The 25,050-nt window shown below is 40.9% G+C and overlaps 2 protein-coding genes across 6 annotated transcripts in view; one reads left to right on the forward strand and one right to left on the reverse strand.

The window, feature by feature from the left end:
• The window catches only part of VSNL1 (visinin like 1), a 96,327-nt gene extending 92,162 nt beyond the window's left edge, over positions 1–4,165 (reverse strand). Inside the window, exon 1 of one of the 3 annotated variants that reach the window (XM_064146422.1) lies at positions 4,017–4,165. The gene's annotated coding sequence lies outside the window, so the exon portion shown is untranslated. Of the gene's footprint in view, positions 1–3,337; positions 3,429–4,016 lie in introns of those variants that run through there. The other 2 variants (XM_064146420.1, XM_064146419.1) reach the window with 2 other exon arrangements.
• LOC135176935 (uncharacterized) overlaps positions 3,448–25,050 on the forward strand; it is a 138,709-nt gene continuing 117,106 nt past the window's right edge. Inside the window, exons 1-4 of one of the 3 annotated variants that reach the window (XM_064146417.1) lie at positions 3,448–3,912; positions 7,467–7,605; positions 10,310–10,410; positions 11,589–13,975. In XM_064146417.1, the coding sequence (XP_064002487.1) occupies positions 3,572–3,912; positions 7,467–7,605; positions 10,310–10,410; positions 11,589–11,724 (717 nt within the window). In that variant the 5' untranslated portion in view covers positions 3,448–3,571 and the 3' untranslated portion in view covers positions 11,725–13,975. Of the gene's footprint in view, positions 3,913–7,466; positions 7,606–10,309; positions 10,411–11,588; positions 13,976–25,050 lie in introns of those variants that run through there. The other 2 variants (XM_064146418.1, XR_010302871.1) reach the window with 2 other exon arrangements.

Here is a 25,050-nt window from a genome sequence, read left to right on the forward strand (position 1 = left end):
GCTTTGTGTTTCAATCCCAAGTACTTAAAAAAAAAATGACTATCGTATATTAAATTTTCTATCTCTAACTTCAGTTAGTGTACATTGCTGCTTAATTCACAATCAAAGGATGAGCCAGAACTATGTGATGAAGGAATTTTAGTATCTGGAAATTCACAGGAAATCTGCAGAATTTACAGACTTGAATATCTAAAACACAAGCACAACAACACACAGATATAACACAAAATATCAGGAACGCACAGTGCAGACAAACATAAAATCAGAATTCCAAAACTGAGAACCAGGACAACAGCTTGAAAAGTAAACAATTTTGGAAGCTCTCACAACATAGCTCACTATATTCTTGTGGTTGTTAAAAGGATCCTGACTGCAATACTGAAGACAGAAAGGCAAGCCAAGAGGACTGTGGCATTCCAATACACTGAAAAGACAAATAGAGCTGCAGGAGCATGGTATTGCAGCCCATTCCTCATGCCTTGGAGCAGGACCAGGCTAGGAGGTATACCAGGATCCTCAGCACATTCCCAGACACACCGCAGTCAGCAAGATGCTGCACCTTGTGACACATGTGATGCCTTTTCAAAACAGCAGCAAAGCCACTTTCATTGCATCCCACACAGCCAGCCCGATTTCTGCAATCTGAGGGGGCAGCCTTCTGCTTCACTCTACTCTGTCTGTCCCACGCTACACCATCATGCCCATTATGACTTTACCATACCACTCTGATCAGAGTATAGTTTTGGGTTTTTTTTCCTGGTTGGTACTGTACTATCAACTATGACTCTTCTGGTACATAGCATCAGGTGAGCACAAATGGGTAACTGCACAACGGGACTGATAGCAGTGGGGACAACTCTGCATGTGCTCTGCAGTTGTGAGATTATGTAATGCTGTGATAGTGTGAGGTAGATACTGCTGGATGACACAGCTGATGTGCTCTCAGTAACATGACGCTACAGAACAGGACCACGTTGAAAAACCAGTGATGTAATTCTACATACAGGTACACATACACATGAGGCAAGAAGACAGAGCAATATAGAAAACTGATTACTGCAGTTCTAGGTCAAAAAAGTTAGTGGCTTAACTCCATTTGAGCCCAACAAGATAAGTATTTAGTCCTTAATTAAAAGGCAGAAATACATAATTAATGTTTCCTTATTTTCCTTGACAGCAGCATTAGCCCAGATTACTTCATGCTTTGTTTGAATGGAGAAGCAAAATGTAATTGAAGTTTTAATTAAAATTGATTGCAGTTCACAAACCTGAAATGAACAGTGCTGTTCTAACACTGTGTTAGAAGACCTTTCAAGTAAACTGATTCTTGAGTTCTTAAGCGAACTGTGTTCTTCAGACAGAAAAAGGTCTTCTATCAAGTAAAAGGGTAGTAGCAAAAACTAGTGAGTCTGGAAACATGTCACAGAAATAAACCACTAGTAAGCATTTGTTCTGAAAGGGCCAATGAGTATGTATTTTACAAAACCTGAGCTTCCTCACATACTTGTTTTTCTCTGAACGTGAAGAATCTGTTCCATCACAGTCTGGTCAGTAAATAGGTATATCTTTTTCCTCTTCACAAAGAGGTACTCAAGAGCTAAACTTTCCAGCGTATTAAGAAAAAGAATGTCTATCCACAGAAATGTTTGCTACAAAATACTGCAAAAAAAAAAACATTTTGCTAGCAGGATTGTTAGGATTAATACCTGTATCTCTTAAACGCATTTGTTACAGGAACAAGGAATTTATTCATACCTTTGGCCTTTTGCTAATTGGCCAAGGCTCTGGTGTGCAAGTAATCACATTTTAATGTCAATTAAAAGGGCAGGCTCTTTAATTACCCTGTTACCCGCACGGTTTCTTTGTCAGCCGTAAAGCCTGACGGGGTAGGTCATCGTCACCCCCCCTTCCCCGGCCTTGATGCTCTGCTTCAAGCGATGCGGGATTTGGGAGCGCGGTTTCCCCGCGTCGGTACCTCTGCAGAGGGCGGAAGCTTCGGTTGCCCCAAAAGCTCTGCACGTAGAGGCTCGGGCTCCCCCTCCCTGCCCTAGGAAGGCGGAGACCCGCTTCCCACCGCAAAAAAAGCCCCCGAAAGTGCTCCTCCGGGGGCAGGAGGGGGGAAAGGCTGCAGTTGCATAAGACTGGCCCACTCCCCTCCTTCTTCCCTCGATCTCTGGCTGGTTTTCCACAAGTCGGTGGCAGCCAGCTTGGACCGAAGAAAGGCTGGGGAGTGCCGGCGGGGGGGGGGGGTCACTCCAGCAGAGGAAAGGCTCGCGGGGTTGACACCATGCAGAGGGAGTGTATGGAGGACCGTGCAGGTGCTTTCACGATGGGAGTGGACTGCTCGGCTGAGGGGGAGTGTTTCGCTGAGGGGGAGTGTTTCCCAGCGGGGCAGTGGGGAGAGTAGGGGACTCTAGGGGGTGGGGATATCCCCAGGAGGGGCGGGGGAAGCCTGCCACCGGGATAGATGGCGGCACAGGCAACCCCGCAGAGAGTAAAGCGCAGGGCGGGGAGACTAGCGGTGTAAGAGGACGGGCTGTACAAGAGGCAATGCAGCACTGGGCTGGGGGACGCTTCCACATCAAGCTCCCGCCGGAGTCAGCAGCGGGAAGCTCGTAGTGCCCCATGTCCCAGCGCAGCACTCCGTGCGCCGGTGAAACGTCCCCGCCACGGTGTCATAATCAGCGCGCTTCCCCAGCACCGCGCTGTCGAGAGACGACTCTTCCCGATGAGAGCTGAGAGCTAAAGACCCCTTCAAGGCGGCTAGAAAAAGAGGAAGCCTGCCGCGTCACTGGCAGGCACCCCTCGGCCCCGCACACACGGCCCCATCTCCCTGGGGCGGCCAACTCATGCTTGTGCGCAAAGTTGCGCCGGCCTGGCTGCCCCACGCCTGCTCCCTTTCCGTCCGCAGCCGCGCAGACCCCAGCCACTGCAGAGCCCCCGCACTCCTCTCTGCTTGGGTTTGCGCGGAAGACGCCTCGCTTCCCCCCCACGTCTGTTCACGATCTGCCTCAATCTACTCCTCCTTTTGTTCTGATCTCTGGAAATGAAATTCTCTCTCCTGTCGTCTCCTTTCCCTCCTCCTCTTCCTCACGCCTTCGTGTGGGAAATGACTTGGATCGCACACTAGCTTTTGTTAAATCTCCTCCCACCTCCATTTTCACTCCGGCTGATGCTCAAGTAAATAGCAGGAGCGCGACACCTCCGCCCCGCACCTTCCGCGCCGGAGGGGCGAGGTGAGCGCACTCCCTCGCAAACGCTACCCCTGGCATGTCCTGCAGACAGCTCGCGTGTTAGTTAAAATAAAATAATAATAAAATTTAAAACCATCTCTTACAGGCAGTATCAGTAACGCGATCGCAAGGATCGGGAGCACTTCTGCCTCCCCAGTGGGTGTGATGACCTTGCGAGGACTGCTCCCGCTCTTCGGCTTCGCACGGTCTTTTTTCCCTACTAGAAAAAAATAAGGACCGTTGCGCTATGTCTTTTCACACGCACGCCAGCGACTTCCACTTTCACCGGAACACTTCCCAGCGCAAATTGTTAAGCGACAGATCAATGTTCCCTTTTGATGTTGTTGGTATTTATATCCGGATCGATACGCGATTCGGTCGCTTATCTCGCAACAGTTCACGGCGAATCGCTACGGACACTATTTCCCTCCATCTCGCTCGCGAAACAACGACTCCCGCACACGAGGCAGCGAGGACCGATCGTGCTCAACTTTCCCGGTGAGGATGATCCCCGACCGCGAAGGAGCGGCCGCGCTGACCAGATCGCTCTCGGCAGCCCCCTCCTCAGCCCCCGCCGCGCCTCCACCCCGGGAGGAAAAGCCCCGCGTGGGGCAACCCCAGCCAGCCTCGTCCCTCCCGGTCTCGCTGCCTGCCGGGCAGCTCCGCCACCGGCACTTAGGTAAGGGCTCCCCCCTGCACGTCGCCCAGCCGGCGGGTGCCACCCCGGGGCCACCCTCTCCCGCTCTATCCCCGCGCCGCCGCCGGCACTCGAGGCGCACTTACAGAGGGCGCCGAGAGCTGTCCGCGGTGCGGAGGAGGGCGCTGGGCCGCGAGGTCCCGCCGGGGTGCTGGGGCCGGAGGGACGGCGGCTAGGTGCGCGCCCGCCCGCCGCTCACGCCGCAGCTCACTCCGCGCCGCCGCCGCCGCCGCCGCGCGCGCCCCCGCTCCGCCCCGCGCGCCGCCCGCCCGCCCCGCACTGCAGACCGCCGCCACGCGCCGCCACACGCACGCGCCCCGAGCATGCGCGTGGCCGCGAGGGAGGGCGAGAGGGAGGGAAGGAGCGAGGAAAAGAGAGAGGGAAGAAGGAAAGAGAGCGGGGACGCGGCAGTGCGGGACGCGGCGTCGGCGGGAGGGAGCATGAAAAGGCGGGAGGGAGCAGGGACGCCTCGGGGCGGGCGGAAGTGGGGACCGTGGGGAGGTGGGGCAGGAGGCCCTGCGGGGGTCGGTGCTGCTAACACCGCCTTAGCGGGGTGGCCCGAGCGTTCATCGCAGCTGTACCCCGTGCGTGGAGTCAGCCACCTGTAGCCATGGCTTGCATGTGGGGGCAGCATCTTTCATCGATGGCCATTTTTCACAAGTTTCTTAGCATTGCTTGGATGTTAATTTCGATAACGTTCTTCGTTCCTTTGATGTAAAATTCAACTAATCTTGCGCTTCAATAAAGAAGTCCACCTGATATTGTCCTTCCCTTGCTGTTGTCACTGTTGTACTTGCTGTGCTGGCAGGAGTGAAGATTCAGGGTCTTCCCCTGGACCTTGCATAGCACCTAACTAATGGTAGCCCCCTCCTAAGGCAAAGATATAAGTAAACGTTTACTTTCATGCATGACATGTTCTGTCGCTGACTGTTTACAATACATAAATTAAGCATATTTAGCATGTCCTAAGCATAACACTACAGAAAGCAGATGGATACAGCAAGGAGGTGAAAGGAGGGCAAGAGAAATACACATAAGAAAGAGTCTATCTAAATGAAGGCATGCCCATTTTTATCTTGCTACTTATTATTTCAGAAAAACAAACCCCAAAAAGAAACAACCAAATGTGAAGATTGTGTAATACATGATGGATGGTAATAATTCGTAGTTAATTGTTGAAATGCCCAGATAATTCAATTACAACTCAAATGCGTGTATGAGGTATTGCACAAATGCAGAAGAAGCTACTGTGTTTTCAGCTTGCTAAGGCAGGCAGCTGGATTCCTAAGTTATCTTTGTGATGACTAAAAGTCCCCAACTTTACAACCAGACTTACTTTTTGAGCTTAAGAGAATTTTAAGATTTTATGCCTTTTTGGAATTTTCCAGTGCATTCCTCTTCCTCGGTTCATATTTTGATGATGTGAAAAACATGCAGCCTGAAAATGTTAAAAATTTAGGTTGATTCCAGACTTAGCTAAAAAAAAAATCAGGAGATGATTCACTTAAATGAGTATCTCTGAAATTCCTGGGTTTAATTGTTCTGATTAATTTAAATGATTGTCTGTCGTCTTCGTATTTTGCTACCTCATTGCTTGCTTGGCCTGCCAGATCATTAAGAATAATCTTTAGGATAATAGAAGTTAGAGTGCTGTGGCATCAGCTTGCTAAGTTATAACCACATTGTTCTCTCTCATATTTTCTGTCTTTTTCAGTTCCTTAGAAGTTTGTCTTTTACCATCACAGTGCAGTATTAATTCTGTGTGACCTACTTCGGTTGTGTCCATATTGCAGTTACTGCATGACTTGATCTCATCTTGATAACTCTTCCGCTGTCAGCAGCATAGCTACAGGAGTGCCGAGCTCTATATTGTCTGTTAGACCAGGTATTTACTTGATGGCTTAGTTTGGTATTGCTGATTCATTCTTTCACAGCTACTGAGGTAACAAGATCTCAGTTGGATGATTGAATGGTAGCTTAGGGTTGTCTGCCGAGTGACTGGCACTTGCAGATGACATGCTTTTCAATATCATTGGGGGTCATCCTTTACAAAAAATGCTGAACATTTGCTTGCCCTCAGAAAGTGAGAATTATGGATTGATTTTTAAAACATTGTGGCTAAAGTATATTTAAATAGGGCTTTCCATATGTTGTTTTTTTTCGTTGGATTTAGTGGCAGATTTCCCATCTACTATAAAAAAACCATAGATTAAGCAGAAGATACTATCTGTTGTGTTTTCGTGTATGATCTTGCCTGTTTGCCTATAGATAATTCTGTATAAAACCAGAATTAATGAGCCTATGCACCCCATGATGCACCTCAAAAAATAATTAGATCAAGGTGTTATTCTAGAAAGTTTTGCCTTATTTTTTCACATATTGCATCACAATAACAATACAAAACCCTATTTGAAAAGTAAACATATATATATAAATCTTCTCATTTTTTATTACTTCATTTTACTGTAAGCCAACATTTTAATAAATATTGCTTATTAGATGATGCATTGGGTTGTTATTAGCAAGGTAATAATGACATTATCAACAGTTGTGCTATTATGATGTGTCTTGCACTGTGCTGTCCTACATGGTACACTATTACTGAAGGCTTTTGTAAGAAGCTGGATGTAAAAGTACCAGTTCAAACCATTGACATTTTCAGCTACTTAATATTCTATATAGATGATAATACTGTATTTTAGATTGTGGAGAATTACATCCACTCACTACACTTAACATAGATATAGAATCTTTCACTTTCTTGCTATACAGTTCTTTGGACTTTGCAAATGAAACTTATTGTTGCCATTTAGCATCTTTAAATCTATTTTGAACCTAAAGAACAGATTGCTTATAATGGAGATGCCTCAATTTAAACGAAATTGGGATCTGACCTAAAGTTTTCTCTTTAATATGTATTTATTTTAACATCAGTAATGTATAGTAAATATAAGAATTCTTAGCTTATCAATGAACAGCACAGAAATGTTGGTACATGTTGATACCCATGGTTTGCATGGGTCTTCTCTAGGCTTTGAATCCTGAATGTTCTGCTTATACCTTTGAAAGAAGCTGAGCGATGCCCTAAGTCTCTGATCTTGTCAAGGGAGATGGATAGGCATCTCCAGAGGGAAATCCAGAATCTAAAGGAATCAAGGATCTTTCTTGCCCTTTTTCTCTCCGTTCTTTGCTCCAGAGTAGAGAATTCAGTATTAAAAGACACGATAGTCTCTGAGAGGAGCCACTATATCAGCAGATAGCTTGCTGGTAATGAGATTTTTAAATTGTTTTTTTAGCATGACCTCCTGTTTTACAGACACCAGTTTAATTGCACAATACCATTTCAGAGGTTGCATTTTCCTCCTATTCCTTTTGTACTTAATACTTGCTAAGAATATATTTGCATATCTATTTTATGAGAACCAACAGCAGAACAAATATCATGAGAAGGAATCTGTAGCTGTATGCTTTGTGTCCTGACAGGCCTTTTGAAGGAATTATTTCCTCTCCCTTCTGTGTTTGTTGCCTTCATGCAGTTTCTGCATGCTGAAATATACTCATCTGTTATATGGGGAACTGAAAGCAGCAATGCGGCTGCAAGGATTGGCAGAAGGGAGCTGCTTCAAGGCTCTGCGATTAAATGAAGCTGCTGCAACATGCTGCAATTGGAAAAGGGTGAGATTCTTGATGCTCAGCAGCAAACAATGAGTGGGAGATTATCCACTTCAAAATGTCTTGCTTCTTTAATGTGCTATATACAACTACATGAGAATTACATTTTTGTGTGTATAGTTTTTCACGTTCATTTCTCATTTGTTTTTAAAAATAGTGTCCCTAAAAATAGAGATAAAACATAATGTACTTTACTAATCATTTTTTCTTTCTGAAATGTTATGATTTTATGTATACAGATTTCTTTTAACATGTCAGGTCAAATAATTTATAATTCAGTCTTTTTAGTAATGAGATTATGTATTAGACTTCAATTTCTCAGGCTCACAGAATGAAATGTAAAAAAAAAACCAAACCAACATTTATGTAACATCATCCCTAGTGTTGTGTAATACAGTCACAACTGGGGAGTGCATGCAATGCCTAACTTTAGATACCTACATCTGATAGGTAAATTACTTTCCTATTTCCTTGCATTGCCTCTTATGTCAGCAAAAATAAAAGGAATCTCCGACAGGGTGATTCAGACCAGGAACCTGGACCAAGAGTCAAGAAAAAATATCTTTCAGTTTAGACACCTAAATGAAGTGTCTAAAGCTAAATGGCACAAGCCCAGGTTTCACTCCAGTAGGCTGTTCCCCACAGAAGCTGTTCCAGTGGTTCTTGAGTGAGGCATTTGCTCAAGTGGAAATAAAAGGTTGACATTCTGGACCTGAGAAATACGAGCTTCAAGTAAATAATGGGTGTTTAGAAGGATAGGAATGACAAAACTCAGAAGCATTTAATTTCCTCCAAAGGTCCTAAACATAGCACTGCGCTTTGCTCTGCCATTTAGCTCAAGGCAAATCTTTTAAATATACAAAATAATTCTTGTAAAGTCAAAATCATCATGTTATCTTGAGATGTTCCAAGAGGGCTTTGTCACCTTATTTGATCCACAAGTGATTGTCTTCAGCTAAATACTGTAATGATGACGTGTAAAAAAATTGAATTAGATAAAATAAGAAAGGAAATAAAAATAAAGGAAAAGGCCTCAAACTTCAGATAGGTTAGCAGCTTTATTAATAATGAAATACTCAGTTTTACTAACACACATCAAGCAAGGTGCTATCTAGCCTTTTTTGAGCACCAAATTATCTGACTCAGTTTGCTTGCATTTTTGTCAATTTTATTATTATGCTTGTCATATGGTTCTGTATGATTAATAACGCACTTGTATGCTGTGATATGAATGTACTTTCTACCGAAAAATGATGGGGAGGGTAGATTAAAGGTTGCAGCAGGACTGTTTACTTGCTTGTGGACAAAATGTACTTGAATCTTGAGGGACAGGTAGATAGTTTATATAATTAAACTATACTGTGAGACATGATGACTTCTCATAATGGTCTGTATTTTAGAAGTAATACTTTTTTATATAATTTTGTTTGAGAAAGCAGCAGTGAATCAGCAGTCTTGGACCATAATCACAAGAGCAGGATGTACTGCTGGGACTGGAGATATATCTCAGAAAGTAGGCTACCGGACATAAAGTAGATCCTAAACTAACAGTCAGAAATGCTCATCAGAGAAAACAGATGTTAAACAGAACAATGAAAAATTGTTTTATAATTCCATTTGCAATGAAATCTTTCCATCTATAACACTAGCTCATATGTTCTGTGTCAGCCCATGAAATAAATGTCAGTCTTGTACACATACCTTTCCAGTTGCCAACGTCTCTATTTGTCAAAATCACGCTGCTGTTTCTCTCCCCAAAATAGATTGTACAGTATCTAGTCTGCTACCTGCTATCGGATATGTCAGCGTAAGAAAAGCTGTCAAAAGCAAAGCAGTTAAACAGTGTTTCTTATGCGGGAACACCTCCCTTGCTTGCAGTTTCAAGTTTAGGGACACATAGAGCTGGAGTATACATTTGGATCAGGATACTCCCATGTACTGGTGAGCTCCTTAGTCATGAATTTGTTCTTACTAAGTAACTTTTGCCAGTGATTTCTGCAACTTCCTGTTGCAGTGATTTTCACAGTTAGCTATGCTTTAAATATATGAAAAAAATGTCCACCCAGACCATTAATACATAACCTGTTTTTCACATTTGGTGGCGAAAAATGGAGTGCCACACCAAAAACAAGCTGTGCTATATCAACGTATTTTAACTTACAATATATTTGAAAGCACAAATGTATAAATATTTATCAAATGACATAATATAAATATATACAAGAAATACTAATAATCTGTATTGATTTTCATTTCTCTCTATCTGATAAAAAAAAAAAATAAGAAATACCCACCACTTATTTTAAGCTTATAAACAAGTACTCTATAGCATACTTCATCACCATGTGTACTTGCTGCAGAATTCAAGGTACCTTCCCCAAAGTCAGATTTCAGGGAACACTTGAGGTATACATATGCTGATGGATAATTGATGTGGGGAGGATGAACAGGGGCGATGTCCTCAGATTCTGCCTCCTGAACCTCTTCAGAGCTTGAAAACGTTTACCTATGAGACCTATCATAGATGGTTTAGTCTGACATGAGATACTATTTCAGTAATTCTGATTTTCTGGGCCTTTGTGAATAGCTTCCACTCCCTTTTGAAACCCTGTTGTTAGCCCTTATTGTTTAAATTTCCACCCATTCTGCTTTTCCTCTCAGGTCCCTGCATGACTGTCCTGCATCACTATTTACTCTGTCATTCCAGGAATCTACCATGTTCTCTGCTTCACTGAATAGTCCATTGTCTGGGACACAAGGCCTCTTCCACAATGACTGGCTGCTTCTAGAGGAAGACAATACCAGCATGTAAGGGAGAGTAGCTGTGTACATATTAAAAGTTCGATTGTGGCTTATTACCTTGTGTGAGAGAATTTGAATAATTTTACTTGCTCTTGTGACCTATTTTGCATTGATAGAAAAGTAAACTGAGGAAAAGGAGGAAGAGTCTAGTGTAGTTATCATAAATAAATGATTATGTAACAAGCCAGAGTACTAGAAGCAAATGCAGCAAATACTTCAGCGAACTGTTGTCTAAAGCATTAGCAGCTTTTCTAGATACATTTATTATTCTGTGGTTGCCTATTTTTGTATCTGGAGATTAATGGAAAGTATTAATGCATTATTCCATACGCTTGGTTAGCTTATCCAAATTAAGTGTACTTTCTGCACCAAATATTTTTTTTTCATATTTAATATGTTGTTTTAATTTATTTGTAACAATTTGGTAGTTAAGATCATGTTATACAGTACTGTACACTGTACAGTTAATCCTCCTCCAATTTTCAGATTCTTTACTGATCACAATTTTTGAGTAAGTTGATATTAATTTAAAACCAACTCACTGCAAGAAAAAGACTGCCCCTAGCTCATTTTTATATGACTGCAGGCTGCTGCAAACTGGGTAGCATATTGTCATATAACACTGTACCACAGCATGAAGAGCAAAGAAATGGAAGCAATATCAAGTCAGATGAGTTTTAATTAACCCAGAAACTAATAGAGGCCTTAGAACAGATATTTTAACTTAGCAGTATTTATAATATCTTTTAATTACATTTAAGAAGGTCTAGGAAAATATTGAGTATATTTTACTTCCTGTAATCTCAGAATGATTTGAGTTGGAAGATACCTTAAAGATCATCTGGTTCCAACCACCCTGCCCAGGCAGGCATACCTTCAACTAGACCAGGTTATTCAAAGACCCATGCATCTTGGCCTTCAACAGTTCCAGGAATGAGGCTTCTACAGCTTCTCCGGTGAACCTGTCCCAGTCCTTCACCACCCTCATAGCACAGAATTTCTTCCTGTTGTATAATCTAAATCTACTTGCTTTCAGTATAGAGCCATTACCCCTTGTCCTATTACTATGTGCCCATGTGAGAAGTCCCTCTCCATATTTCTTGTAGTCCCTTTTAAGGTACTGAAAGCCTGCTATAAGGTCTTCTTCAGGATGGACAATTCCAACTCCGAGCATGTCTTCACAGGAGAGGTGTTCCAGCCCTTGGATCATATTTGTGGCCTCCTCTGGACTCACTCCAACAGGTCCATACCCTTGGTATGTTGGAGACCTCAGACCTGGATGCAGTACTACACATGGGGCATCAGAAGAGAGGAATATAGAGGTGGAGTCACTTCCCTCAACCTGCTGACCATGCCTTTGATGAAGCCCGGGATACAGCTGGCTTCCTGGACTGCAAATGCACATTGATCATGTTGAACCTCTCATCAACCAACCTTCCCAAGGCTTTCTTCACAGTCTTGCTCCTAATCCTTTCTTTGTTCATCCTCTATTTGTGATTTGGATTACCCAAACCCATGTCCGGGACTTTTCACTTGACCTCGTTAAACTTGAACTGCATGAGGCTTGCATGAATCTGCTTTTTAAGCCTGTCAAGGCACCCCTTCCCTCTAGTGCATCAGCCACATCACACCACAGTGTCATTGTCAGACTGTCTGAGGGCACACTCAGTCATACTATCCATGTCACTGACAAAAGTCTTAAATGGTGCTGATCCCAGTATCACGCCCTGAGGAACACCACTTGTCACTGGTCTCCACTTGGACATTGACCACAACTCTTTCAGTATGACCATCCAGCCAATGCCTTTTCCAGTGAGTGGTTCCTCTCTCAAATCAATGCCACTGTAATTTAGATACAAGGATATTGTGCTGGACACTGTTGAATGATTTGTACAAGTGGAGGTAGGGCAGTATCAGCTGTTTTCCTCTTGTATATCAACACTGTAACCCCATTGTGGAAGAACACCATTCATGCACCTTCAGGTTTCTTAGACCTGAGGTTTTGAGCAATAATTTGTCTCTCCAGATCAGAAGTAAAATGCATTTAAAAAATGTATTTACAATACATCTGTCACCCACTGCCATGGGTAATTTTGAAAATACTTTTATAGGGAAAATTGGTTACTCTGGTGGCTGTTCTGAGTCAAAAGAGCTTCCCATTAAAATAAATCTAAACAGCAGTAATTTTCACATAACTAAACAAGAGCTAAGTAGGTCTAAGAACACAACAAACCTATTTAGACACATTTTAGTCTTCTTTGCCATACATTGTTAGACAAAGATTTGTCATACATTGTTAGACAAAGTTTTACCATACCCCCTGCACATATACTAGGATACTAGGCTGAAGGAGCTGGGGTTGTTCAGTCTGGAGAGGAGAAGGCTCTGGGGAGACCTAATAGCAGCCTTCCAGTACCCAAAGAGCGCCTACAGGAAGGATGGAGAGAAGATGTTGAAGAAGGCCTGCGGTGACAAGACAAAGGGCAATGGGTTCAAGCTTGAGAAGAGCAGATTTAGATTGGATGTTAGGAACAAGTTCTGTACTATGAGGGTGGCAGAGCATTTCAACAGGTTGCCCAGGGAGGTGGTTGAGGCCCCTTCCCTGGAGACATTCAGGGTGAGGCTTAACAGGACCCTGGGTGACCTGGTCTAATGGGGGTGTCCCTGCTGACGGCAGGGGTCCAGACTAGATGACCTCTAGAACTCACTTCCGGCCCAGACCATTCTGTGATTCTATACATATGTATTTATGTGCTGTGTATTGGTAAGAAGGATTCTTTCTTCACATTTTTTTCTATACCTCAGCCATGAGCTTTACAGAAGTTGATTGCAACATGCAGTGTTTGTGCTTTTTACTATGAAAGGGCAAGACAAGAGGAGGAATTCCTTTTGCTGTGAAGAGCATGTTCTGCTCTCTCTTTCCTGAGTAAAGCCAGCTCTGCAGGCATGCACAATCTAGGAATCAAAGCCTAAGTGTCTATTGCAAGCATCAGTGTCAGTGAAGGTAATGTTTCCCCTCTGATCCTGCTGAGTTTGCCTAGTGGAAAAGTGACAGTTTAAATGTTGGTTGATAGCTAATAAAAGAACAATTGTTGGTCAAGAGATGTGTCTGCTCTTCATAATGCTGTTCCAGACAGAGACACCTAGTCCTGAATGAGCTAGCTTAGGTTCCAGGGATAGGGTAGTCATACTAATGCATCCTTGAGTCTAGATCTATTTACCCTTTTATCCAACTGCTTCCTATAAGCAACATTTTTGAAAGTTCATGACTTTGCATTCTTCAATAGAGTTCATTATACAATCTTTTGTTGCATTATTTTCTCTCCATCCTTTTCTAAAGCAATACTTTACTAACTGTACTAATTTGAAGCAGGCTAGAATGTTTTGGTGAGAAGAACTAGATTACAGGCTGTGAAAGGAAAACAATGGTGATGCCTACTTCACTTACAGGCTCGCTGAGATGTATGGCAACAAGAAATAAAAACATTTGATAACCACTCTCACTCGACATCACTCTCGCTGGGGCTGCTGGCTGAACTGCATCTCTCTAACTTCACCCTCCACTTTTGAGCTAACCCACTTTGCTTCTTAACCTCTTGGCCAAACCTCTATTCTTCCTTGGGACTGGGGTGAGGTTGAGAGGGGTGGTGAAGGGGTGGTTGAGAGCCCCTCCTGGGGACTCAGGTTTCTGGGAGGGGAGTTGTGTTTCTGTATTACCTTTTACCTTGTCTATTTCTGTCTATAACTGTATATACTGTAAATATCTGCTTGTATATTGTGCTAGCTGTAAATATTTCCAGAGCTGGCTGTGTCTAGTCTGGGTGATTTCTAAAGTGTGGGGGGGCAGGGAACACCCAAACCATCACACTAACTTTTCAAATTGTTAACATCTAATTACAAACATGGGAGCTGAGATTCACTTAACCAAATTTAGACAGAGTAGTCTTCCATGTTTGAATTGGCCAGTGTTGCACAGTATACTGGGCTAGCAGTGTAGTCAGCTGAAACTGACTATATGCATTTTTAGTTGTTTATCTTTTCCTAAACATCTAAAATGTTTGATATTTAATGTCAGCCCAGAAGAGCCTATTTTTTCCCACTGTTTAAAAAGAGAACATTGAGTGATTAGCTCAGATGCAGATGCCCTAAATTAGGTTACACAAAAAGCATCCTGTAGTTTTCAGGCCGATAAGAAATACTACTAATTGTAAAAATGGCAGTTCTGGTGCTCAAATCTGTGTGATCTACACTGCTGATCTAGTAGCTTCAATGTTGAATTTGCATTAAATTAGATTAAATTTCTTTTTCTATAGAGGTAATGCATTTTAGAAAACATAAAGAGATCCAGTCCATGTGCCATCATTTGAGTTTAATAATCTGTTAATCAGTACTCTGGTTCTAATCTTATCATTTAGATAAGTTCAGTAAAAATGAGGTCAATTGATTTAGTTCTTGGACTTGTGGCGTGTTGATCTTTCAGCAGTTTAGACAGAAATAAGTGGATTTAATTCAGTGTTTATTATAAAGAAATCGTTGCCACTGCAAATTATTTTACAGCTCTGTAGCTGGGGTGTTACCGCCACATGGCAACACATCTTTTGTCTCTTAGAGACTTAGATGAATCACCATTTAGATGAGAGTCATCCACACTGGACATTTAACTTGGGTTAGTGAGATGATGATTAGCTACATGGGGAAAGGCCTTGGAGTTCTGAGCTCTTTATTAACCAGAATGACCCCTTTCAGGTACAATATCCTAAGAAAGCAATGGTTTGGAGTTTAATGTCATATTGTGTTTTAGATTCCTTGTCTTTGCACAACAGCCAGTAATTCATAACCCTTCATTCTGATACCATTTCAGACTAATGATAGACTAATAATGTATCGTCTCATTTAATTTAGTGTGAACAGGAGTGTAACTGAGAATCCAGTTTTTCTCCTAAGAATTTTATTTTGTGGTCTATCCAAGTTGTTTTAATGGGTTTTATATATATATATGTATATGTGCAACTACACAATGTTAGATTTATATTATTTACTGCCCAGTCTCACGTGTTCAATGATTTATTGTCTTCTTTACAAAATGTGCTTGTAAAATATTTAGGCTGTTACTTACCTGCCTCTTAGATACTTTAAATAGCTTGATTATTTTTAGCCTTTCTACAGAATAGTCTCTTTCATTAATTTGTTTAACAGGGCAACTGAGCTATTTCATAGATATTTAATTAGCTTTCTTTCCTCATCTTGGGTATACCTATACCTTTTAAATCTCAAGCTTTTATTGAACCCAAAATCTCTGATTTGACTTCTTAAAAAAGAACATTAAATTCTTACTGGATTTATGGACCTGATAGACTTTGCTCTATTTCTTCTTCCTCCACCCATAACTTTGTGATTAAAAAAAAAAAAAATCTACTTTTTAACCTAAGGCTGTGAAAAACATTTTAAAATGAGATTTTGATCAAAATAATTAACTGATCTTTATTCATAGCATGAGTACTGAAATTCCGTATCTCTTTCAAACTAGTAGTGCCTGAATATATGAAAACAGATTAGAAAGACTAATTGCTAAACTTAAACCTGAACTAGTTATTAAATCAAAATAGTCTAGCAGTTGTTTTAGGAAGCAATGTGGAAACCATGTACCATTTGCTAGGTTGTCTCATTTATGGTGTTGACCTTCAGCTATGTCAAATCACTACATGCTGTGAAAGAGAGGAATAGCCTACCTACCTGTATGCTGTGCCTGAATCCTGGAGCTTGCTGAAGACAGATACAAAATGCTTCTGCAATTTATGGCAGTATCAGGAAAGCCTGAGATCACAAGAAAATATGCTCCTGTCCAGCCCACTCAATGAGGTGAGCAGAACTGAATGCCAATGAATGGGCACTTTATCCTCTATTTGCCTACATTTGATACTGCAAGTGTTTTTTTTCTGTGGAAAAGAGTTTTGTAAATAAATATCCACGTGTAAATTAACACTGTAGCTACTGACTTCATGGTCTGTGTCAAAAGACATCTTATACATGAGACTACATGAACAGAAGGCCATTATTTTTTTCAAGATACTGAGAAAAAAATCACTGTTCATCATTATAACAACCTATTGTCTGATTCTTGAAGGTTTAAAGATTTTTGGCTTGGTTTGGTTTTTAATATTGTAGAACCACTGTCTAACAGTGACATTCTACACTGTCTATTTTTAACAGATAGAGGATTGCTCTTGTTAATGGTCACATTACAGTCACAACGCATCACATGACTAATTCTTTACTCATTTTTCCTAGACTTTGCAGTCCTACATTCTAACAAATTAAAATATGCATCTTGATTTACAATATTTTATATATCTAGTAGAGAATCTCATTCAGACTAAGACAAGTTTAAAAAGTGCTAAGAAGAAAGTGCCATTCATGATGTTTAAAATGAATTTGGACAAAACATTTTAAGTCCCCTTGCTTTAGCCTTACGAATACTGTACAAGGTATCCAAATGTTACTATTGATTATTCAAGATTCTGGAGATAATTGTAAATTTTACTTCCCTAGAGAAAAAAAAATGACTTTTGATTATCAGCCATTTAGAATACTTCATCATTTTCATCATTACAACCTATGGTTTCCTCAAGTACTAGCAACACTTTTTACTTTGTGAGTTTTAGCTTTGTCGACAATGTTTACAACATTCATCTTTTAGTCATAATATAAAATATAGTAGATAATATATTCACAATAGGCCAAACTCCCAATGGTCCTCCAGTAAATGCATGAAAAGACAATTTTAAAATTCTGTTAGACAAACTATGTCATAAAAAGTGAGTACGTTCAATCAGCACATTATGAGCTGTTCTGATGTATTAGATCTGCCTCATGTAGATGTCCTAGATATTCCACTTTTTAGATGTTTTTCAAACTAGAACAAAAAAAACAATACCAACATACAAGTGTGATGGCTTGGGTGTTCTCCACACCCCACCCCTCCCACTTTGGAAATCACCCAGACTAGACACAGCCAGCTCTGGAAATATGAATGAAGCTTATATTTACAGCTAGCACAATATACAAGCAGACATTTACAGTATATACAGTTATAGACAGAAATAGACAAGGTAAAAGGTAATACAGAAACACAACTCCCCTCCCAGAAACCTGAGTCCCCAGGAGGGGCTCTCAACCCCCCCCCTCACCTTCCCCCTACCCCTCTCAACCCTACCCCAGTCCCAAGGAAGAATGGAGGTTCGGCCAGGGGGTTAGAAAGCAAAGTGGATTAGTACAAAAGTGAAGGGTGAGGTTAGAGAGTAAGATGCAGCTCAGCCAGCAGCCCAAGCGAGAGTGGTTGTCTATGTTTCTGTTTCTTGTTGCTATACTTCTCAGCAGGCCTATGAGGGAAGCAGACATCACCATTGTTTTCGTTTCACAGCCTGTAATCTAGTTCTTCTCACCAAAACATTCTAGCTAGCTTCAAACTGGCACAACAAGACTCTTAGAGATGTGATCCATATTTTATAAATATGTTGTCATGTTGGTATGATAGTAAACTGTATTTTGGGGCAGCCACAGACCTAGGAGGAGAGCATTTTTCTGTAGTTCAGAAACAATCATTTACAGCTTTTAGGAAATGAATCAACCTCCACCCACACTGTTTATATTAACATCCACAACATCTGGAGACTTTACAAAATTAATAGGGAACACATAAATTGCCAGCATCTTCCGTGATACACTTCAGTTACTTGCTAGTTCTGTGTGCCTGCCTGGAGTAAACCCTTGATAACTGTATTTTGATACTTGACTAAACAAATGTGGTTTATGCCCATGTTTAATGCCCATTACTAATACTATTTGTAAGATCAAATATAAAATAATCCCTCAACCAGTACCCTCGAGCTTCTGACAATCCACATTTTGCAGTTTTCTGAATCTCAGGTTGCTATCAAGGTATTGTGCTTACTAGGTAATGGAGATATCTTTCCTGAATTTTATCTTAATTAGTTTTGAAACCTTTTGTACATTTGAGCCTCACCACTACGTGCTATCTTGAGTTCCACAATTTAGTTTTATATAAAAAGTACTAATTTTTCTTTGTGCTAAGATTCTGGAAAAGTAATTTTAGTGATACATCCCAGTTCTTCTCTTGCAAGGATTTTCTCATATCCTATATTTCATATCTCTCCCCCCCCCAAAAAAAAAAAAAAATCTAGAAAAGGGAATGCACAGCAAGAGGAGAAAGTTTAACGATTATAATGACTTATTTAGAATAGCAGAACTGAGAACTACATGTGAAGAACTGTGGAAGGATCTTGGGAAAAGCAATAAGCTGGCAGTTGTAATTCAGTTTAGAGTAGCATAAACTGCTTCAGAGAGGAAAAAAGTGCCCTAGCTCCACATTGAAAATGATGGGCTCTTAAATGACTGTTATTGCAGAGGAGCCAGCTCTTCGAGTTGTGATAGATGGGTCAGTGAAAATGTCAGTGATAAGCAGTAGTCAAAAAACCAAGCTGAATGTTAAAAATTAATAGGAAAGGAATTAAAAAACAAACCAAAGAACATTAGTGTGCTGCAGCATAAGTATGTGAAGCACCTTCAACTTAAATGCTATAAGTTCTTCTGATCCTTTATGTAATAGATGACATGGTAGAATTAAACGCTCAGAGTAGGATCATCAGAGTTATGGAATTGCTTCTCTGGTGGAATAAACCAAATAAGACTCCTCATCAATCTGGTAAATGCCTAAGGAAGATGTGATAGAAGACTGAGAAGTTTCAAATCATATGGCAAGGGTATGTCGGGCTTGAGTGTTTGCTATATCTTTCAACACAAGCAAGCAAGGGAGCTATCAAAGCATAAGCTGTGAAATTGTTCCCAATTGTATGGGTGCTAGATGTTTATGTAGAATTAGTGCCATGGTCTGGTTGATTGGATAGGGCTGGGTGCTAGGTTGGACTGGATGATCTTGGAGGTCTCTTCCAACCTGGTTGATTCTATGATTCTATGATTCTAAATGGAGACTGGAAAGAAATCGATTGAATATAGAAGAGAAATCCATGGAAATCATCAATATGTAGATAGTGACCAGACTAGAAATGGTTGCAGCCTGGGACTTAGGAGATGAATGTTTCTCCCATTCTCATTCTCTTTAAAATACGCCTGAGCATTTTGTTGCTGTCAGATAGGACACTGACTATGATCCAATATGGCCACTCTTATGTTTCTATGCATAGTCCTTTCCTTCTTCTGTGTTTCATACTACCAATGACTTTAGTGACTAGTATCTTGTTCCCCATTAATCACCTCATAGCTAAAAGTTCCAGTAAATTTGGGGTTTTCTCATATGAAAGTTGTTTCACATTGACTATCTCTGTTGCTTTTTCTTTTTTCCAGTTCTATTATATCTTTTTTTTCCCCTCCCAACTATAGTGTTGAGTACTCCAAATAACTGATATGTCTTAGGTAGTTTTCCCTTAATTTATGGATATATTGAACAGCATAGTTCCCAGAACAGTATTTTCAGAAATAGAATAAAGGTATGTCAAGTCCATTAGTTTGTTTTCATATGGCCACAGGTAGACTAAACACACACTACTCAAAACTTGCACTTTGGGTTTTGATTTTCCGCTTCAAAAGGCACTTTCATCTTGCACGCTTAATTTTCATCTGTTCTTGCCATTGAAAAAGGCATTCTAATCTGGATAATTTTGAGAATCTAGATGAGAAGTGGCTGAACCAGGCTTCCAAATTCCCCTGATAAGGGAACTAGAAGAGCTTATTGGTTTTCTGCCTCTGATATACCCCCAAACTGTCACAAAATGATACCTCATGCACTTTGCAAAATACCTCTGTGTGAAAGCTGAGTTCAGTAATCTGCACTGCTTTTACTGCCTTAAGGCAATAGAGTTCCTATTTCAGTTGTCCTTCAGCTTATAAGGGAACTGAGGTGCAACTGATACAGCATCTCATGAAATGTCTTAATTGTCCAGCGAGTATTTTGCATTCAGATTATATGCTTTCTCAGAATGTTATGTGTGTGCAGTTTATGCTTGGCTTTTACACTGTGGACTTCCCAGCATAAACTGCACTTCCTGTGAGCTTCTGCAATACTTTATAATTTCTTAAATGGCTCCCTCCATTTGTCTGAAAAACTGCCTCAGCAGCTAAACTCTGCAACTTCTATTGTATACCCAGTTACTAATATTGGAAGGGGTGCTGTGTTTGTTGTTAACCAGACGTATTTTGAAGGTCATAAAAATTACTGATAAGCAGATATGGATAACAGTTGGCTTTACTATGTGACTGAAATATAACTTCTTAGCTGTAAACAGTATTCAAGAGGAAAGCAATAGGTGTAGATTCTTTTATCTTCAAATGTGTTTTTAAAAGAGTTTTTTTTCACAGTATTTCACAGTATCACCAAGGTTGGAAGAGACCTCATAGATCATCAAGTCCAACCCGTTACCACAGAGCTCAAGGCTAGACCATGGCACCAAGTGCCACGTCCAATCCTGCCTTGAACAGCTCCAGGGATGGCGACTCCACCACCTCCCTGGGCAACCCACTCCAGTATCCAATGACTCTCTCAGTGAAGAACTTTCTCCTCACCTCAAGCCTAAATTGCCCCCCGGAGTAGCTTGAGACTGTGTCCTCTCGTTCTGGTGCTGGCCACCTGAGAGAAGAGAGCAACCTCCTCCTGGCTACAACCACCCTTCAGGTAGTTGTAGACAACAATAAGGTCTCCCCTGAGCCTCCTCCTCTCTAGGCTAAACAATCCCAGCTCCCTCAGCCTCTCCTCATAGGGCTTGTGCTCGAGGCCTCTCACCAGCCTCGTTGCCCTTCCCTGGACACGTTCAAGCATCTCAACGTCCCTCTTAAATTGAGTTCTTTATTAAAGTGTAATATTTTATTCTTAACTAGCTTTTTATCAGAAATAGATACCACTTCAACACCAGGTGAATCACTATGCATGTTATTCATGTATTACACGTGGTTTTGTTAGTCTGTATGTGAAAAGCACAGAAATTAAAAGCAGACAGCAACACTGGAAAAAAGATGAAGTGCTTACAATTTAATGTTGTAACTGGGTTTTCATAGCAAACACCTCAGAGGCACTGAGGAATCTTCAGCCTTAGAGGTACTCAGAATTTAAGTTGAAAAGCCTTGAGCAGCCTGATGACACTAGAAATCTGGCTGTGCTCTGAACAGAGTGGTCCAGAGGTCCTTTCCAAACTAAATTTTTCTGTGTCCCTATATGAAAGCTTCTGTGTTCTATGCATTATCTTGTTGAGAAAAAGTGAATCAGGCTTAGTGGACTGCGTTGTTTATCTTGCTAGCACGAAAAGAAGAACACTGCATTCTGAGCGCCTTTGGATGTGTGTGACCTGAATTCAGCAGCACTGCAGACTTTCAACAAAGAGGTTTTGAACTGTCTGTCAGGCAGAACTATTTTCACTATCCTTTATGAAGAAGATGGATAGTGGCAGATAAAATTGGATGAAGATCCTTTGTATCTCTGTGTTTAGCGCTCTGTGTACAAACTGCCATTTTTTTGACACTTCTGTTTTGGAATTAAGCTGCAGACAAGGTATTTCATCTGGAAAATGAGAACATCTTTGGGATTGTACAGGGAGTTAATACAATAGAGAATGATACAGCCACAGCAATGGAGCAGTATGATCAAACAGTGCATCAGGTGATAGGAACAGAATGTGTCCAAAATATCAAGTGCAATGAACAGCAGTTTTTATTCAAAGTGACAGCTGTCAAATGCATTGGACATGAGGCAGTCAAGCAGCAGCTTTATTGCAGTGGACAAAATAAAGGGGTCATTGAGAGGTATGATTCACCCTACACTGAATAGGGCTAACATAAGTTCTTAAAATGCCTCTTAAGTATCTTCTTTTCATATCCCTAACGATATGATGGAACAGAAGAGTCTTTTACCACTAGAAATCAGAGCACCAAACCATCTTGCAAGAGTTCATGTTATCATAGAGGCAGTATGACAAGCATCAACAGACCAGTGCAGGGAGAAGGTAATGCGTGCTAGATGCACTCCCTCTCCCAAGAGTTGAAGAGGGAAGCTTTGCCTTGCACTTCCACATTACAGTGAGTTTTAGATACAATGCCTTCTGGACCTCTCCCAGTGGATCTTCACACTTTGTTCTCCTTGTTTTATAGCAGGTTGTTCTTTCGTTTTATCTCTGCATGAGACTGCAAGAGGAAAAAAAAAAATCAGAACAGCTTCTTTCTTTTGTGAGATCTGCTTTGTGTTGGCCATGAAGGAGTTGTCACCATTTATAATGGCAGAAATAAAGAGGAAAAACCAAAATTAAGTAAAAAAAATGGGAGGAATTATAAAGATAACAACTTTACTAAATGCTATGGAACATTTAGTAAACTTTCACTATTTTTTTTTTTTAGGAAGTCTATGGATTTCAGGGTAGTTTTATTCCAGGCCCAGCTTTGAGGGACTAACATACTGCAGAATCACTCTAGGGCTGTTGCTTGCATATACATGCAAGCTGATAGTAACATAGCATACCTCCTGTGCAATACTTCCTCTTTATTAGTCAGTATGGAAACTCTGCTGAGAATATGGAATTAATAGATGCAATGCATTCAGAGAGACATTCGCTTCCATATGATTTGAGGTACTTTGGGTGAACTTCTGTCTTTATTATACCAAAGAGTATTTAGCAAGCATTACTGGAGGCAACACATACTACTCTCGAACAGAGGGACGGTCTGCAGGTTTTATTTAGCTATTTCAAAGTGACATGGATAGATAGGAAGAAGATGAGCTAATGCTGCAGTTACAGTACTTGTGATAGGAAGCATAGGAAGTATTTTCACACATTAACTTTTTTATGATACTTTTAATGATGAAGTGGTTGTATGACATGACAGTAAGACGAGGGAGGAAAAAAGGTAATTTGTAAAATACAGTTTTAAGAGTGTTAATGACCAATATCCTGCACTTAAGACATAGAATCATATAGAATCATAGAATCATAGAATCAACCAGGTTGGAAGAGACCTCCAAGATCATCTAGTCCAACCTATCACCCTGCCCTATCCAATCAACTAGACCATGGCACTAAGTGCCTCATCCAGTCTTTTCTTGAAGACCCCCAGGGACGCTGCCTCCACCACCTCCCTGGGCAGCCCATTCCAATGGCAAATCACTCTCTCTGTGAAGAACTTCTTCCTAATATCCAGCCTATACCTACCCTGGCACAACTTGAGACTGTGTCCCCTTGTTCTATTGCTGGTTGCCTGGGAGAAGAGGCCACCCCCCACCTGGCTACAATGCCCCTTCAGGTAGTTGTAGACAGTAATAAGATCACCCCTGAGCCTCCTCTTCTCCAGGCTAATCAGGCCCAGCTCCCTCATGAACCTTTTTCCTAGTAAAGCAGTAATCTTAGAGTCCCAGCCTTTGATAGATTACTGTTACACAGTGAGCTACTTTCAGAGTAGAAATATTTGGCATAGAAACATAATAGATTACAGCAGTCCATTTTTGAAATCTCACATTCTAAAACAGCAGTTTACTTGCAGTGAATTGTAAGGAACAAGGCTGCAGTCAATAAGTTAGCACAATTCAATTGACATAAAGGTCTTGAACCAAATTGCATTGTTTCACTTGACAAATCAAGACTGTCAGATTTTACTGTTTCACTAATCAGATAGACTAGCATAATTACTTTTAGTGCTACCTTGTTGATATCTAATTTCCTAATATTTATGCCTGACCTTACTTTTAAACTATTTTTGCAATGTGCTTCTCTTCTACTTTTCAACAAAAAGATGTCTCCCCCTCTGGAGATATTCAAGACCCGACTGGATGCATTACTGTGTGATCTGGTATAGGTGATCCTGCTCTGGCATCTGACTGGATGATGTTCTGAGATCACTTCCAGCCCCTGACATTCTGTGATTCTGTGAAAAAAAAAAAATTAAAAATTAAAAAAGAGCTACATAGCCTTTAGTAAGAGCTTTTAAATAATGGTTTCAAGTGAAGGAATATTTCTGTGCCTTGGCTGCTGCATCAGAATCTAAAATTTCTTTGCTGACTTTGTCAAGAAGCTGCCCTGCAAACTGCTTTGTCGACTTGCAAGCATAATATAATAATATCTGCCTGAGAGTTGTGATGGAGATGTAACCAAGTGACAGAAAGTGAATGCTTGAAGGTGTTGAAATTCTACAACAAATATGTAGTGTTTACAATCTATTAAAATACTATCGAATCAACTAGATGGGAAAGCAATGATGTCTTTTTTCCCACTCCATTATTAAAAACATGCTATATTCTGTTCATACTTTTGGTAATCAAGCAGCACCAATGTATTGGGTTGGTTTTTGTTTGGTTGGTTGGTTTTTTTGTCCCCATGAGTTGTAAATCCAGAAGTGCAGAGCAAAGAAACTTCAACTGAAGTCTCTCAGCTTATGTTAGGTATCTAAGTTATATGCAATGAAGGAAACTGCAGATGTGGAACTGTGGAGTAAACAATCTTAATTTAATTGTGTGTAAACACAAGAAAAGTCAGTTTATTTTTCAGGTTGTACTATCTGGTTCAAAGACATGAGTAATTTTAAAAGGACCTCTACTTATTTGCAACCTACCATAAATACTTAAGAGACATCACACTGACA

The sequence above is a fragment of the Pogoniulus pusillus genome, chromosome 7, assembly GCF_015220805.1.
Source record: "Pogoniulus pusillus isolate bPogPus1 chromosome 7, bPogPus1.pri, whole genome shotgun sequence".
NCBI lineage: Eukaryota > Metazoa > Chordata > Aves > Piciformes > Lybiidae > Pogoniulus > Pogoniulus pusillus.